We start from the raw sequence: 14568 nt of genomic DNA, 5'->3' as shown, positions 1-14568 counted from the left end.
GCAACCAGGCAAATTTCATCACAAAGCTTCACTGGGTCCTTAAAAGTTGAAGATGAGGAATAATCTGTGCACATCAGCTGTAATTGGGCTTTTTCACCTGCAGGTCTCAAAGGGAACGAGTGCAGTCTGGTTCTCTGGCTGGTGTTGGGCAAGTCAGACACTGGAAGCTGCCAGACTTCACTCTCTTCATCAGAACCAGCACACCATCACATGGCCTGTATTACTTAACACAAAGCCCGAGGTTTAATCTCAATAAATTATCTATAATCAAAAAGTACGTAAGCACAGAGACAAAACCCAAATACTTTTTGAGCAAGGCAAGGTGCGGGCAGGTGTGTGTGTGTGTGTGTGTGTCTTCAGTCTTGAATCATGGTCACAATTGGACATCAATGATTCTTTGAATCAGGATCTGTCCTGCAATGGAAAGAGATCCTGTGTTTCAGCCATTACATTTCCCAAATCTCATTTCAATTTATTTACATCCTTTGCTGCCCCTGTGCACTCTACCAGTCTCAAGGAAGACAGGGTTTGGCAAGAGACACACAAAGTACCTTACTTCACATTTCCCTCAGTGTTGGGAATTAACTAGCCCTCAGTGGCAGGATATTTTCCTGTCCCAATGACCTGGTCAAGCAGTGAATTGTGGACTTAATAATTACAAACAGTAACCTTCATATATTTAATTAATAATGTTAGTGTAAAGACTTTAAACTCTTTAAAAGTACCTTAAAAATGTGAGTGAATAAAAGCAATATTCATACATTACACCCCCCCCCCCCACCTCCACACATACACAGTTACTGAATAAAAAGGCAACAGAGCAAAGCAAGTCTTTGTGAGAAAATATTTATTAAGTTGAATAAAAATGAACACTTCACAGCCTTAAGAAATCAGAGTTTCAGGGTAGAATTTCTGCAAGTCTTCGTTGCATTTTTTTTCTCTGCACAAACTAAAGACCCTCTTATATATAAACAACTGTGAATCCAGAGCCAAATCAGTTAGACAATGCAGCAGGTCTCCATGATCCGCAGTAATTTGCCAGTTGTTTCTTTGCAGATGTGAGACAGGGTCTTTGCTTTCGGTTTTAATTTTATTAATTTCTTCAACTAATGCATTGGGATGGGTTGGTGGGGAACTGGATGGCACAGTGTATAAGAATATGATTTACCTCCGATATTTACCAAGATTGAAATCCATCCCACGCCAATGAGGTTGAATGAGTTTCTTCTGCCCCATCAAGGTTCTAAGTGAAACGCGTTTGAATAGCTTGAACCCACTTGGTGGTGTGGGAAGCTCCAAAAAAAAAAAAAATTACCCTCACAACCAATACCATTTGACACCTTCAGGAGAATGAGTTGCAAATAAACAGCGTATTACGAAATACCACAATTTACAGTCTTTTTTCTAGTGATTCGTTGACTCTAATTTTGTTGCTGTTCATCTTTCCCTCTGCCCACACACGCTGTGCCAGATTTCATAGCGTATAAAACATTACTGGAAACAAGTATTGCAGCAGAGGGTACAGTAAGATATTTCTGTGCTTTTATTCTTCATAGTTATCACAGTGCCTGATCTTAGAACAGTGGGGCACATTGCAGGAGCAATCATCACCCAGCTCTTCAGGGGTTCAAAAACCCAACAGTTAAGCCACGCGATGCCCAACTTCACCCAGGAAACTATGTCCATTCTATTCTGAACTCAGACAACTCCTCCATTGGACGTGTCCCATCTTTGAGCTATTGGATTTTTACTGACCACTAAGAAACGCCAAGTGTCCTTTTGTGCACCGGTTAGCGTAATGTCCCTTTTCACCACACTAGGAAACAAACACAGAAGATCAGTGATCAATAACAGGGCCACAGCTTGTTTTGTAAAAAAAAACATAGTTAAAAGAGTCAATAGAATAAGCTAATTATCAAGTTCTTCCTTCTCCTTCCAACAAGCCAAGTTCAATTTGAGCATCATGGAAATGTCATGACATGTAATCATTAGATGAACATCTCATTTCACAGACCCCAGAGGTTTTGGTGCAGAAAACTAGTGTACATCCAACAGTAACAGTGTACATTATTCCAATGGCCAATCCTGCAAGGGCGACTGAAATATGTTTTTGTTCTAAAATCGTCCGTTATTAATAATCCTAGCATTTGTTGCAGCACTGAAAGACGTACAAGATTTAGTCTAGAGAGTGGTGACTGCATTGATTGTATCATTATATTGTAAGAATCTATTTGCAACTGAGTGCCGATTCTTCAAGAGAGTGATTAGATCAAGTGATGCAATATAACAAACAACTGAAACCCGTTTGACTGCATCGAAGCCGAGTTATTGCCCTACACTATTGAGATTGCCTCTGTAACTAACAGTGAAAAAATATCCATCTCAGGAGTACTTTAGATTTCACTCTGGCAGCCTATCTTCCTTTGCTAACTGCCCCACACTGCCCCCTGTGTAAACAGCCTTGCACTGAGATCAAATTCCCTCTCTTATACACAACATGAAGGTCTGTGTGGAAGGACAATTGTTTAAGCCTCACTCCAGCCTCTGTTTCCCTAACTCCCAGTCAAATAATGTTCAGATTTGTTGCAGTTTTCATCACATGGAGTATTTGTCTGCTCACCTCCCTGACTCTTGAAGTCTTCTCAAATAATCAGTGCACTTCAAAATCAAATATGAAACCTTCACCAATTTCAAATTGCTGAGGTGCTATATCAAGTGGAAGTATTATTACTAAGTATTACTGTTTAAGATCCCTCTAGCGAGAGTTTCTTTATCCTAATTACTTACCTTATAACACGTAACTTGCTCCAGAGGCCTGGGCCCACGATTTGACGAAGGCTGAAACTGCGATGGTTGATACCCAGATTGCATGGATAGCTTCTGCAAGCCCATGCCAGGGTTCATACTGGGGATATGCACCAGAGAGGACATCCTCTGCAGACATGGACCCATGTTCTGCTGTACAGAAAATACGATGGTAAGAAACGCATTTTGCCCAGAAAATAGTCAATTCACTTCAGTGTATCCTGTGAAGCGGTTTGAGACATCTCGAAGACGTGATAAGGCGCTGTATCAAAGGCAAGGATTACTTAAACACCAGGAAACACTTGATTCACTTTAATATCGATAACGGCAACTCACGCTCCGCGAACTAGAATGAACTAATACCGAAAAGAGAAGAGGGAAGAGTAGGAGAGAGAAAAACCAACCAAACAAGAGTAAAGGATGGAAACAGCCCTGGTCAAAGTCACTAATAACATTCAGAATATCTGTGATCAGGGCTCCTTCTGCCTCCTTGTCCTCCTCGACCTCTCTGCCGCCTTTGACACCATCGACCAGTCCATCCTCATACACCACCTCTCCCTCCTTACTTAATGTTCGCGGACCTGCCCTTGCCAGTTCGATTCCTATCTCTCTCACCGTCTCCACTTTGTTGCCTCTAACGGTTTCTCCTCCAGCACCCACACTGTCACATCTGGCGTCCCCCAGGGCTCTGTCCTTGTCTCCTCTTTAATATCTACATGCTCCCCTTGCTGACATCATCCACAGACATGGGGTCAACTTCCACATGTATGCGGATGGCACCAAACTCTATCTTTCTGCCCCCACCCTCAACTCCAGGCCCACTGCTGTCCTGACAGACTGCCTGTCGGACATCAAGTCCTGGATGAGGGCAAACTTCCTACAGTTGAATGTGAACAAGACTGAGACCCTCCTGATTGGCTCGCGCCAGCGCCTCAGGCTCTGGCAATATCAACCTCCATGGTTGCACACTACAACTCACCAGCCAGTCAGGAACCTCGGTGTCTTGTTCGATCCTCAACTGTCTTTTCTTCCCCACATCCAAGCCATGACCCGCTCTGCCCTCCCTCACCTCAGTAATATCGCCCGACTCCGCCACTACCTCACGCCTCAGGCCGCTGAAACTCTTGTTCATGCCTTCATCACCTCCAGGCTCGACTATGCAAACGCCCTGCTTGTCGGCCTTCCCAACTCCTCCCTCCACAGGCTGCAGGTAATCCAGAACTCTGCAGCCCGTGTCCTCTCCCGCACCAAACTCCGTGACCCCATCTCCCCCATTCTCGCCCGACTCCATTGGCTCCCTATTCTTCAGAGGATCCAGTTCAAGATCCTGGTCCTCACCTACAAAGCCCTCCATGGCCTCGCCCCACCCTACCCCTGCGACCTCCTAACCCCCTACCAACTCGCCCATTCCCTCCGCTCAGCCGGCTCTGGCTGCTCCACATTCCCCGACCCACCTGCCCACCATTGGCGGGAGAGCCTTCAGCCACTCTGCCCCCAACCTCTGGAATTCTATCCTCCAGTCACTCCACCTCGCCCCCTCCTTAGCCTCCTTCAAGTCTCGCCTCAAAACCCTCCTCTTCGACCGTGCCATCGGTCACCCCCCTTCCCCTCCTCTCCGTTCCCTTCTCCCCCCTGACCCCAGCTCAGGTCTGAAATGTTGTACACTGCCAGCGCCTTGGGACGTCCTCCAGACGTGAAAGGCACTATACAAATGCAATCTTGTTGTTGTTGTAATAAAGGGTTGGGTTTGTACCTTCTGTTGAATCTGCTGCTGCTGTTGTATTGGTGGCTGGTCAACACCAGTACCCATAGGCAACTCAAACCGAGGGCTAAGTTGGAGAGAGAGAAAAAAAAATTATGCATGCTTGCATTTAAAATCAGCCTCAAGCAACTCATTTGTAACAGAGCGAGTAGAGAGAATCTTAAACCAAGGCGTGACTGAGGGATTGAACTCTGAGCAGCTGCGAGAGTGTTTAGATGATCAAAAACCCGGAGTCAGCCATAATTCTAGTTCATAAAACATGAGGAAAGTGCAGTGAGCAGTACACAGTCCACTTCCAAACTGGGATCAGAGATTTACTAGACAGCAGCTTCCAGAAACCCGAACATGAATGTAAAGCCATGAATAGTGGTGGCAGCATCGGTGGCCGTGCTTTCAGATACTACGCCCTGAAACTTTGGAACACTTGCTCGAACCCTCTGACGTGCCCCTTCCTTTCTCATCTTCAGGTCGCACCTGAAGACTTCCTCTTTGACCGTGCTTATGGTCACCTCCTCCTTTCCCAGCGACATGCTCCGCCATATCTGGGACACTACCCTGCGTGAAGGTAAACTCTGCTACTGAGACAAACACAGAAAAATATTGGCATCTTCTCCCCCCACCAGATTAAAGCAACGCGTGATGAAGTGCTGAGACACTAAACTGATAAGGAGTGATATTAAAAGAGTTAGTTACACAAATTGCCATGTACTGTACTTACTGCATGAATTTACAGCTGGGTCCCTCCGGGCAGAATCCTACCAGATAGTTTACACAGATGACTCGTCGTGTGTGTCGGTGCCTGCAGAGGGGACCTGCAAAAAGCCCAGAGTTGGATCAGTGACCCACTGAAGCCAGCCAGCAGTTACATTATCACATTGAGTTCACTACTTTAACAGAGCAATCAAATTATTATTATTATTTGTTTATGTGAAGGGATTATTTAGCACTTACCGTGTTTACAGAAGCCTCGGTCATACCAGGGGCAGTCTTTGATTTTGGATTCAGGATCGATGTGTAGGAACGGACATTCCTTGTTACTACATTCTCCTGCATAGGTACAAGGCACAGAGAACAGCACTGAACACAAGGTGGTTGGACCCGCAAAACGCATCTATTTCCTACAGTTATTTCAGATCTCTCTTGCCTGGTCCTTCTCTCCCACGCACAGATGGCAAATTGCTGTGTAAAACCAGTCCTTTCCACACCCGTGAGTGATCAACAAGACACTTTTAGAAAGTCAGCAGGAGATAAAGATACACAGCGCTCACCGAACTTGGAGTAGAAATAGCATTCGGGCATCTTGGTCATATCATATTCGTGCAAGAATTCACACTGATCTCCTTTCTTGCACAACCCTCGTAGCCAGTGCTTGCACACCACCGTCTTTTCCCCACTGATGTGCCGAAACGGGCACATCCCACCTGCAACATTACAACAAGAATCAGTTAAAATCACCGTATCAGGTCTCGCCCCGTCACACCCTCTGGAAGAGAAAGAGCACAGCATCTACAAGTACAGACAGAGGTGTTCACAAGAAGAAACTCAGGTCTGCCCTGAAAGCTTGGAGAATATTGTTACACTAGTAACTGCAATTGGGTGAAGCAACTCATCCAATATAAGAAACAAATAATCTACAGTATATGCAGTTTATCTTTTATGTAGGTAAATATTTTTAATAGAATATTTGTTGCCTTTACGCATGGGAACTTGTATAAAGAGCCTACAGTCCATCTGAACAGTACCGGTTTCAAATCCCATCAATAACCCTCAACTTCAGCACAAAATCCCCACAGAAAAACATGAGCAGTTTTAATCCCTGAAATATGTAGACCGTTGACGTCAATTTCTTACCTTTCCCGCAAGATGCTCTGAGGAAGAATTCACAGACCGCTGCTCCGGACTCTGGATGAGGGAGCGGGAGGTGGAGGGAAGGAGGAAAAAAGAAACAAAGAGTGTTGAACAACACAACTACGATCTCATCTATTTCTTCTCTGTCTTGAGAATATTAACGACACCTCACTTAGTAGAGAGGGTATTAGAAACATCACAACGGGACCCAACAGCTTTTTACACAGAATCTCACTGCGCTTAATCATTCGCAAAACATTAGAGTCATCTCTGAGCGATCAGATTCGCAATCACTGAAGTTACAGGTGTGTGTGTGTGTGTGTCCCCTCCTGAAAACAAGACCACAGCTGAGCTCATAGAGCCGAAGAGGGAGTGCAGACTCCGAGGGGACAGAGCAAGAGTTGAGGTGAGAGAATGAGGATGATGTGAGGAAGGAAGGGTGAGGGAGGGGAGAGCAGAGGCGGGGGGGGGGGAGATGAAGGAGGAAGATGGAAGAAGAGTGAGGGAGACTGATGGAGGGAAGGAGAGGGGTAGAGAATAGAGAGAGAAAAATATAAGTGAAGGTGTGAGTGAAGGAGTGTGTGAGGGAGGGAGGGTGTGGGGGAGGGAGGGAGGGTGTGAGGGAGGTGTGAGGAAGGGAGAGTGTGTGAGGGAGGGTGTGTGTGAGGGAGGGAGGGTGTGTGTGAGGGTGTGAGGGAGTGTGAGGGTGTGAGGGAGGGCGCGAGGGAGGGGTGTGAGGGAGGGAGGGTGTGAGGGAGGGAGGGTGTGAGGGTGTGAGGGAGGGAGGGAGTGTGTGAGGGTGTGAGGGAGGGTGTGTGTGAGGAGGGAGGGTGTGAGGGAGGGTGTGTGTGAGGGAGGGAGTGTGTGAGGGTGTGACGGAGTGTGCGAGGGAGGGAGGGAGTGTGCGAGGGAGTGAGGGAGGGCTTGTGCAGGAATGGCCACCACTCACTGTCCATCCCGGGGAAGGGCAGCGGCTGAGCCCCGAGCTGCTGCTCCACCGCGATCTCCAGCTCGAATTTGATGTGGTCCACATTGGAGATAAGTTCCTGCATCTCGGCCTCTCCCCCCACCCCCGGCCCCGGGCCCCCTCTCTCTGCCTCTCTCCCCGGGCCCCTGGCCTCTCTCCCCGGGCCCCTGGCCTCTCTCCCCGGGCCCCTGGCCTCTCTCTCTCCCCGGGCCCCTGGCCTCTCTCTCTCTCTCTCTCTCCCCGGGCCCCGGACCTCTTCTCTGTGAGCGGCCGCTGCCTCCAACCCGCCAAACCGGGAGCACTGGCCCCGCAACAAAGAGGGAAACCGCACAGCCAAGAGCTGACCCCCCCACCACCACCCGCTCACTCCTCCAACAGCGCCACCTTCAGTTGGGAGGACCCCATTCAAAAAACATTCACATGTATATCCCCCAGACACAAGGGGAGGGAGGGAGGGAGGGAGGGGGGAAAAGCTCAATAATTATGTCACATTTCTACCGAGTTACACTGTTTATTGTTTGCCATATAATATATATATATAAGACATCAACCATTAGTGTTAGATCCCATCACTGGCCACTAGGGAGCAGACGACTGAGGAATCGTCGAGCCTCTGAACGTCCTGTGTGTGTGTGTGTGTGAGTGAGCCCTCGATTTCTCCGCGATCGCCTGCGACTGCCTGGTACAGCCTAACCTGACAGCCGCCGGGGGGGGGCGGGGCGGGGAAGGGGGGCGGGGCTGAGAGATTGACGGGAGCGTCGGCCAATCGCGTTTGCGAGATCGGGGGGGAGGGGAGGGGAGAGGAGGTGAGGGCGGGGCCGTGTCGCGAAGGGGCGCCAATCAGGATCGGCGCTGCGCGGTGAGGCGCGGCAGCACGTGAGGTGGGCCTCGCATGGGGGTGGGGCTGAGCCACAGGGGCCTGAGAGCTGCAGCCGGTGGACATGGCGCGGCTGTTGGGTACCTGCGGCCTCCAGAGGCTCCCGAGGCTGTATCATTCGTTGCCCCGTCCGGGCGCGTCCCCGTTGGGATGTGTGCGCCGGGCGGCGAGGAGGTGCCCTGTGGGCCTCCCGGGGCCCAGGAGTTGGGCGCCATCAGTCGGCCGCGCAGACACGAAGGGCGGGCGGTGCCGAGGGCCGCACTCCCCCGAGGGCGGGTCCGTGCATCAGGATACCTCGGGGGGCCTCGGGCCTCCGTCCCCGGGACTCTCCCGCAGGAGGGCTTTCCGCAACACCGCCGCCGAGGTGCACGAGTGGGGCGATGGCGGTGGCGATGCGATCACAGAGTCCGAAGTGCAATCCGAGCCGCTGAGAAGGAACACTACGTACTGGTACTTCCTGCGGTGCAAAGAGCTGATCAAAAATAACAAGGTCAGGGTTTACTGACCAGGTAACCCCCCACACACTCACTCACTCACACTCACTCACACACACACACACACTCACTTACACACACTCTCACTCACACACTCACTCACTCACACTCACTCACTCACACACTCACTCTCACACACTCACTCTCACACACACACACTCACTCACACACACTCACTCACTCACTCACACACACACTCACACTCACTCACTCTCACACACACACACTCTCACTCACACTCACTCACACACACACACTCACTCACACACACACACTCACTCACTCACACTCACTCACTCACACACTCACTCACACACTCACTCTCACACACACACACACTCACTCACACACACTCACTCACTCACTCACACACACACTCACACTCACTCACTCTCACACACACACACACTCACTCACACTCACACACACACACTCACTCACACACACACTCACTCACACTCACACTCACTCACACACTCACTCTCACACACACTCTCACTCACACACACTCTCACACACACTCACTCACACTCACTCACACACACACTCACTCACACACTCACTCACTCACACTCACTCACACTCACTCACTCACACACACTCACACACACACTCACACCTGTCGTTGGGAACAATGGCACTTACAACGTGTGATGTGGTTCCACTGATGGCTCAGTGTTATTCAGTGGAGTCCTGTAGCTCAGTGGTCAGAGCACTCGCTTTGCAAGCGAGAGACCTGAGTTCAATTCCAGTCAGGGCCAAACCTCGGGCAAGTTTCCTTACTCCACACAGAGCCCCAATCATAATCCCTCCAAAACAAAACAATAATGTTTGTGGGACAGACGCTGCGGTGCGCAATTGGCTGCCGCGTTCCGCCCACAAGTATATAGTCAATTCACTTTGCAGTCTATTCTATGAAGCGCTTTGGGACGTCGAGAAGACATGAAAAGCTCTATATCAAATGCAACGTTTATTATTATTATTACTCAGCGAGGAACTGAGATCCAGTATTATCACTGTGCGTTGTGAATCCACAATTAAGGATTATCAATCGCTGTGTGCTGTCGCATTTCGCCCACAAAATATAGTCAATTCACCTCCAAAATTCAGTCAATTCAATAAATTACCCCCACCCTTTAGAACTCCATCTCACAGTCAATTCACCTTGACCCCTCCTTGGCCTACTTCAAGGCATGTCTCAAGACCTTCCTCTTCGACTGTGCCTTCGGCCACCCTCCTACCCCTACCCGGATTGCCCTCCATCCGCCCTGATCCCAACCCCCAGCTCACGTCCAAATCCCTGACTGTCCAGCGCCTTGGACGTCCTCTCAACATGAAAGACGCTGTGTAAATGTAATTTGTTGTTGTTGTTGCATAGCTGTGTCATGCAGTGACTGGAAAGGTGCCCTGACTGATATCCTATCCTCTCTCCTGTCTAGCTGAGTGAGGCTCTGGTCATGTTTGAAACACGAATGCTGAAAGAGGAGCAACTGCCACCAGAGGAGTATAACTACACAGTGCTGATAGGGGGCTGCGGGCGAGCAGGGTACCTGAAAAAGGCCATCAGATTGTACAATGATGTGAGTATCAGGGTCTGTCTGTCAACAGGTGTCCTGATTGAGGAGAATGGGGGATGGGAGAGGGGCTCAGAATAAATTTCGATTTAGTGGCACTGGTTCTGGGGTACTGGAGATCCTGTCTACCCGCATAACATAACATGTAGGAGCAGGAGTAGGCCATTCGGCCCTTCGAGCCTGCCCCGCCATTCAATCATGGCTGATCTTCTAATCTAACTCCAGTTACTAAGTGGACATTAAAGGTCTTGTGATATGTTGGGAACTTATCCCGGTGTCCTGGCTATCTATACTTTGTATGAACTGGACTTTAAACCTCACTGCTCCTTCTGGGATCGTGTAGGTGTGTGTAAATTGGCTGCCGTGTTTACTTTGAATTCAGTCACTTGCACTTGACAGCAATTATCTGCGAGCGAAATGCTTTTAAATATTTTGAGGTTATTGATGCTGAAAAGACTTTACTGTGTCATAACCTGGAGGAGTTGGTTGTCTCTCGGCAGATGAAGAAGAGGGCTATAATCCCCAGTGAAGCCACGTACACCGCCCTGTTCAACGCCTGCGCGGAGTCGCCATGGAAGCACTCTGGTCTGCAGTTTGTCATCAAACTCCGGGAAGAGTTGAAGCGCAAGAACATCCAAGCCAACCTGCACACCTACCACTCCATGCTGAAGGCCTTCGCTATCTGCTCTGACCTCAGGGCCTGCTTCCAAGTGCTTCAGGTACACATAGAGTTGCTGTCTTCAGGGGGGTCAGGAATGCTGTACACTGTCCAGCGCCTTGAGACGTCCTCCCAACGTGAAAGGTGCTATACAATGTAATCTTGTTGTTGTTGTCAGGGGTCATCGGTGCAAAGGGAAACCACCAACTTTCTCTCTTCCTCCTGAGTCTTTTCCAGGCTGCTATCTCACAGGCACCAGACCCCTCACCCATTTGACCATGCTTCATGTGAGTGCTGAGAGGCATTGCGGCCAAGCCCAATCGTGATCTCTGCCCCCCCCATGTCCAAATACATGTACTTTTCCTTCCCAAGGATGTTGAATACTTAAGGAAAAGAGGCTTAATCTGTGTCTCTTTGAAGACTGACAGCAGTACAAATAACTACTCAAAGCTACAGATAGAGTTAGCTGAACTTAGCGGTTAACTAGACTGATTCTGATCAGAGCTTCCTCTGTGTTTTTTTCAGGAAATAGTTCACAGTGGTCACGAGGTGAATGAGATCACATTCAGCAACTTGATGATTGGATGCATCAACGACACCGAGAACGGCTTCAGGTGCCTTTTGCAGGTAATGACTGTACAGCTCTTTGGTCCATTAGGGTCGGGTCTGGTCAGGTCAGTCGGTGCATCTGCCAAAGAGCATGTGTGTTCGAGGTGAAGGGAAATCACGAGAGAAGTCTCGAAGAAGGAGGCTCTTCAGCCTATTTATAAATAAGACTTGCATTGGATGTGATGCCTCTAATGTCAAAAGGTCACACATTTTACTCATTCCTTATTCTCCATCGGGTTCTGAGCTTTTATCTAGAGATCCTGTGGCAGATCTATAAAATACCACAGATGCCTGCAACTCTTCCCCTCCCACCACCACCACCCTTCTTAGAGAGGAAAATAGGTAGCTCCTAAATCAGTGTAAGGAGTGTCATGGCAAATCCTTATCGAAGTCCAATTGTCAAACTGTTAAGACAAATATGGGGCCATTTTAGAGCGAATCCTTTAATGTTTGATGATGTGATGTTGTGAACCCTTTACGATTGGGGCCTCGAAGTGATCTCTCTGTCTGTCTTGTAGATTTGGCGACAGATGCTCAAACTGGGGATCCGGCCCGATGCCAAGAGCTACAACCTGCTGCTGCGAGCCGCGAGGGACTGTGGGATCGGGGAGCCCTCCATGGCCTCTCGCTTGCTGTTGGACGAGGATGACAGCGTGCGGAGCTTGCAGCAGCGCAGGAAGGTGCGGAGGCTGAAAGGGCAAAAAGAGAAGCACAAGGAGAAAAGCACAGGGAGCTTGGACGTGGACCTTTTGGAGCAACAGATATTTGCAGACGTCTCCTTCCTGCCCGAGGACGGAGACAAAGCTGGAGGCGCTGGATCCACAGCGCGAATCAATCCCGAATCCACATGGATACCAGTCAAAGCACCAGAGCCACTGTCCAGCCCAAGTCAAGAAAACAAACTATTGCAAAGGGAAGAGCAATCAACGGATCTGGTTCCCGCTACCCAAATCTTTACAGTGGATTCAAACGCCAGCAAACTGTCTGTCTCAGGCCACAGTGACGGCCCACTTAACCTCCTGGACCTCCAGGTTCATAAAGGGAACGTTATCTCGTTGGGAGCAGCAGGGAGACCGTGTGATAGACTCGCGCTGATCGGAAATCTGAGCGGCCTCCTCGGTAAAATGAAGGCAGACGGCGTGCGGCCAGATATTAAGACCTTCACACTGTTGGTTGACGTGATGGACTTGGAGAACGACTCCGAGTCCTCCTTGTTGACTCTCATGGACGAGCACAGGGTGAAAGCAGACATTTCATTCTTCAACACCTTGGTCAGAAAGAGGAGCAAGATGGGTGACCTGGAGGGGGCAAAGGTAAGGAATCGAATGAGAGGTGCCAGCCCTCATTCACCTGCTATATGTGACTGCTCTTAGGTTCAGAGTTTATCCAGATCAATACTGAAGGTGTTGTGTGTGTTTTTCTGTCTCCCGCCAGGCGGTGATCCGCTTGCTGACAGAGCGCAGCCTGACACCCAACATGTACACCTTCTGTAACCTGGCAATCGCCTGCAGGAAAAGCTGCGACGGACTCCAGCTCTTGTCTGACATGAAGGTAACCCTCCAGCTCTTCACCAGGGCAGCGCTCTGGGACGCTATCCTGCGTGAAAGGCGCTATATAAATGCAAGTTATTGCAAAATTAATTGTTTGCAGGAACTTCACAGGAGTTCAGGAGATGCCATTCTTGTTCTATCTGCACTGAAAGCACAAGGACCCACGAAACAGAAATGCTTTAGAATGATATACTGTGGTGTTGATTGAAAATCATTCTTTCCAGATGTCTGGAGTTATCCCCAATGTCAACGTGTACAGCACACTGATCAACGCTGCAGCCAAGCAGCTGGACTACGTGTTCCTCATTGACGTCCTCCGAGATATGGCCAGAAATCAGGTCTCACCCAACCAGGTCGTTCTTAGACAACTGGAGTTTGCAGCCAGCTACCCTCCCAAATTTGACCGGGTATGTGAAAAAGAAGCACTGATTTATTTCCAAAGTATCTTGAATGTTCGCCCACACGTTCTTGTGATTTGCTGTGAAGTGTAATATTGATTGTGCCTTTGTTGCAAAATTACATTTATATAGTGCCTTGGGATGTCCTTCCAACGAGAAAAGCACTATGCAAACGTAATTTGTTATTGTTGCCGTGAATCCAGAGCTGCATCTCCCACGTTGATGGTATAAATAAGCTTCAAACTCTGTTGATCTCATGGATAGGTGTGGAAGAGAGAGGAAATTCTCTGTATTAAAGTTAGTTTTTATCCAGTGCTAATTTGAAGTACAGGATTTGTAGATTCACTATCTGTCTCCTTTCTCCATTTCTAGTACAAGTCAAAGAATACCTACCTGGAAAAGATCGATGGCTTTCGTGGCTTCTACTACCAATGGCTGACATGGATGCCTGTGGCTGAGACACCTCACCCGTGGGAAAGATACAGAATTAAGAAAGTTTCCTCAACCCAGGAGGATCAACCCAATCAAAGCGATGTTAAAACAACAACAACAAAATTAAGGCCAGAGAAAAAGAAGAAAAGCAAAGTACATTAAAGCAACAAGACTACTGCCGTGCCTGCAAGGACTCCCATTTCTAGTGACCCTCATCCCGACTAGACTTTGCCATTGGTCTCACATTGGGTCCTTGGGCTGAAGTTGATGGATACCTATTGAGGGCACTAGATATCGATCACAATGGTCTATAGAGGTCAATATTGTAAATGTGTAAAAATAAAGCTGGTGACTAACTGACTGAACTTGTGTATTGGAGTATATAATGGAGACCACTGAAGGTGGGAGCTTGTGTAATGGAGGGGATAAAAGCTACGGGAGCTAAATCATGGGAACATAATAATAACAATCCTTGCATTTGATACAGCGCCTTATCACGTCTTCGAGACGTCTCAAAGCGCTTCACAGGATATACTGTAAAGTGAATTGACTGTATATTTTGTAGCCAAAACGCGGCAGCCAATTGCACACAGC

General features: G+C 48.7%; 2 protein-coding genes across 3 annotated transcripts; one reads left to right on the top strand and one right to left on the bottom strand.

The window, feature by feature from the left end:
• Positions 1–830: 830 nt before the first annotated feature.
• cpsf4 (cleavage and polyadenylation specific factor 4) lies at positions 831–7731 on the bottom strand. 2 transcript variants are annotated; one of them, XM_042341260.1, is made up of 8 exons: positions 7365–7731; positions 6419–6469; positions 5836–5988; positions 5519–5614; positions 5286–5379; positions 4559–4634; positions 2788–2955; positions 831–1816 (listed from the first exon to the last, which is right to left on the bottom strand). In XM_042341260.1, exons 1-8 carry the CDS (start codon positions 7465–7467, stop codon positions 1748–1750), a joined length of 810 nt encoding a protein of 269 aa, XP_042197194.1. In that variant the 5' UTR covers positions 7468–7731; the 3' UTR covers positions 831–1747. The 2 variants fall into 2 exon arrangements, with proteins under 2 accessions (XP_042197194.1, XP_042197193.1); XM_042341259.1 differs by having other exon boundaries at positions 2788–2958; positions 7365–7730.
• A 528-nt stretch (positions 7732–8259) lies between these two features.
• On the top strand, positions 8260–14334 carry ptcd1 (pentatricopeptide repeat domain 1). The gene is made up of 8 exons (XM_042341243.1): positions 8260–8749; positions 10193–10333; positions 10828–11046; positions 11511–11612; positions 12113–12907; positions 13029–13145; positions 13369–13551; positions 13915–14334. Exons 1-8 carry the CDS (start codon positions 8324–8326, stop codon positions 14134–14136), a joined length of 2205 nt encoding a protein of 734 aa, XP_042197177.1. The 5' UTR covers positions 8260–8323; the 3' UTR covers positions 14137–14334.
• Positions 14335–14568: the final 234 nt, after the last annotated feature.

The sequence above is a fragment of the Callorhinchus milii genome, unplaced genomic scaffold (assembly GCF_018977255.1).
Source record: "Callorhinchus milii isolate IMCB2004 unplaced genomic scaffold, IMCB_Cmil_1.0 Scaffold16, whole genome shotgun sequence".
Taxonomy (NCBI): Eukaryota; Metazoa; Chordata; class Chondrichthyes; order Chimaeriformes; family Callorhinchidae; genus Callorhinchus; species Callorhinchus milii.
This window is presented reverse-complemented; position numbering and strand designations above follow the sequence as displayed.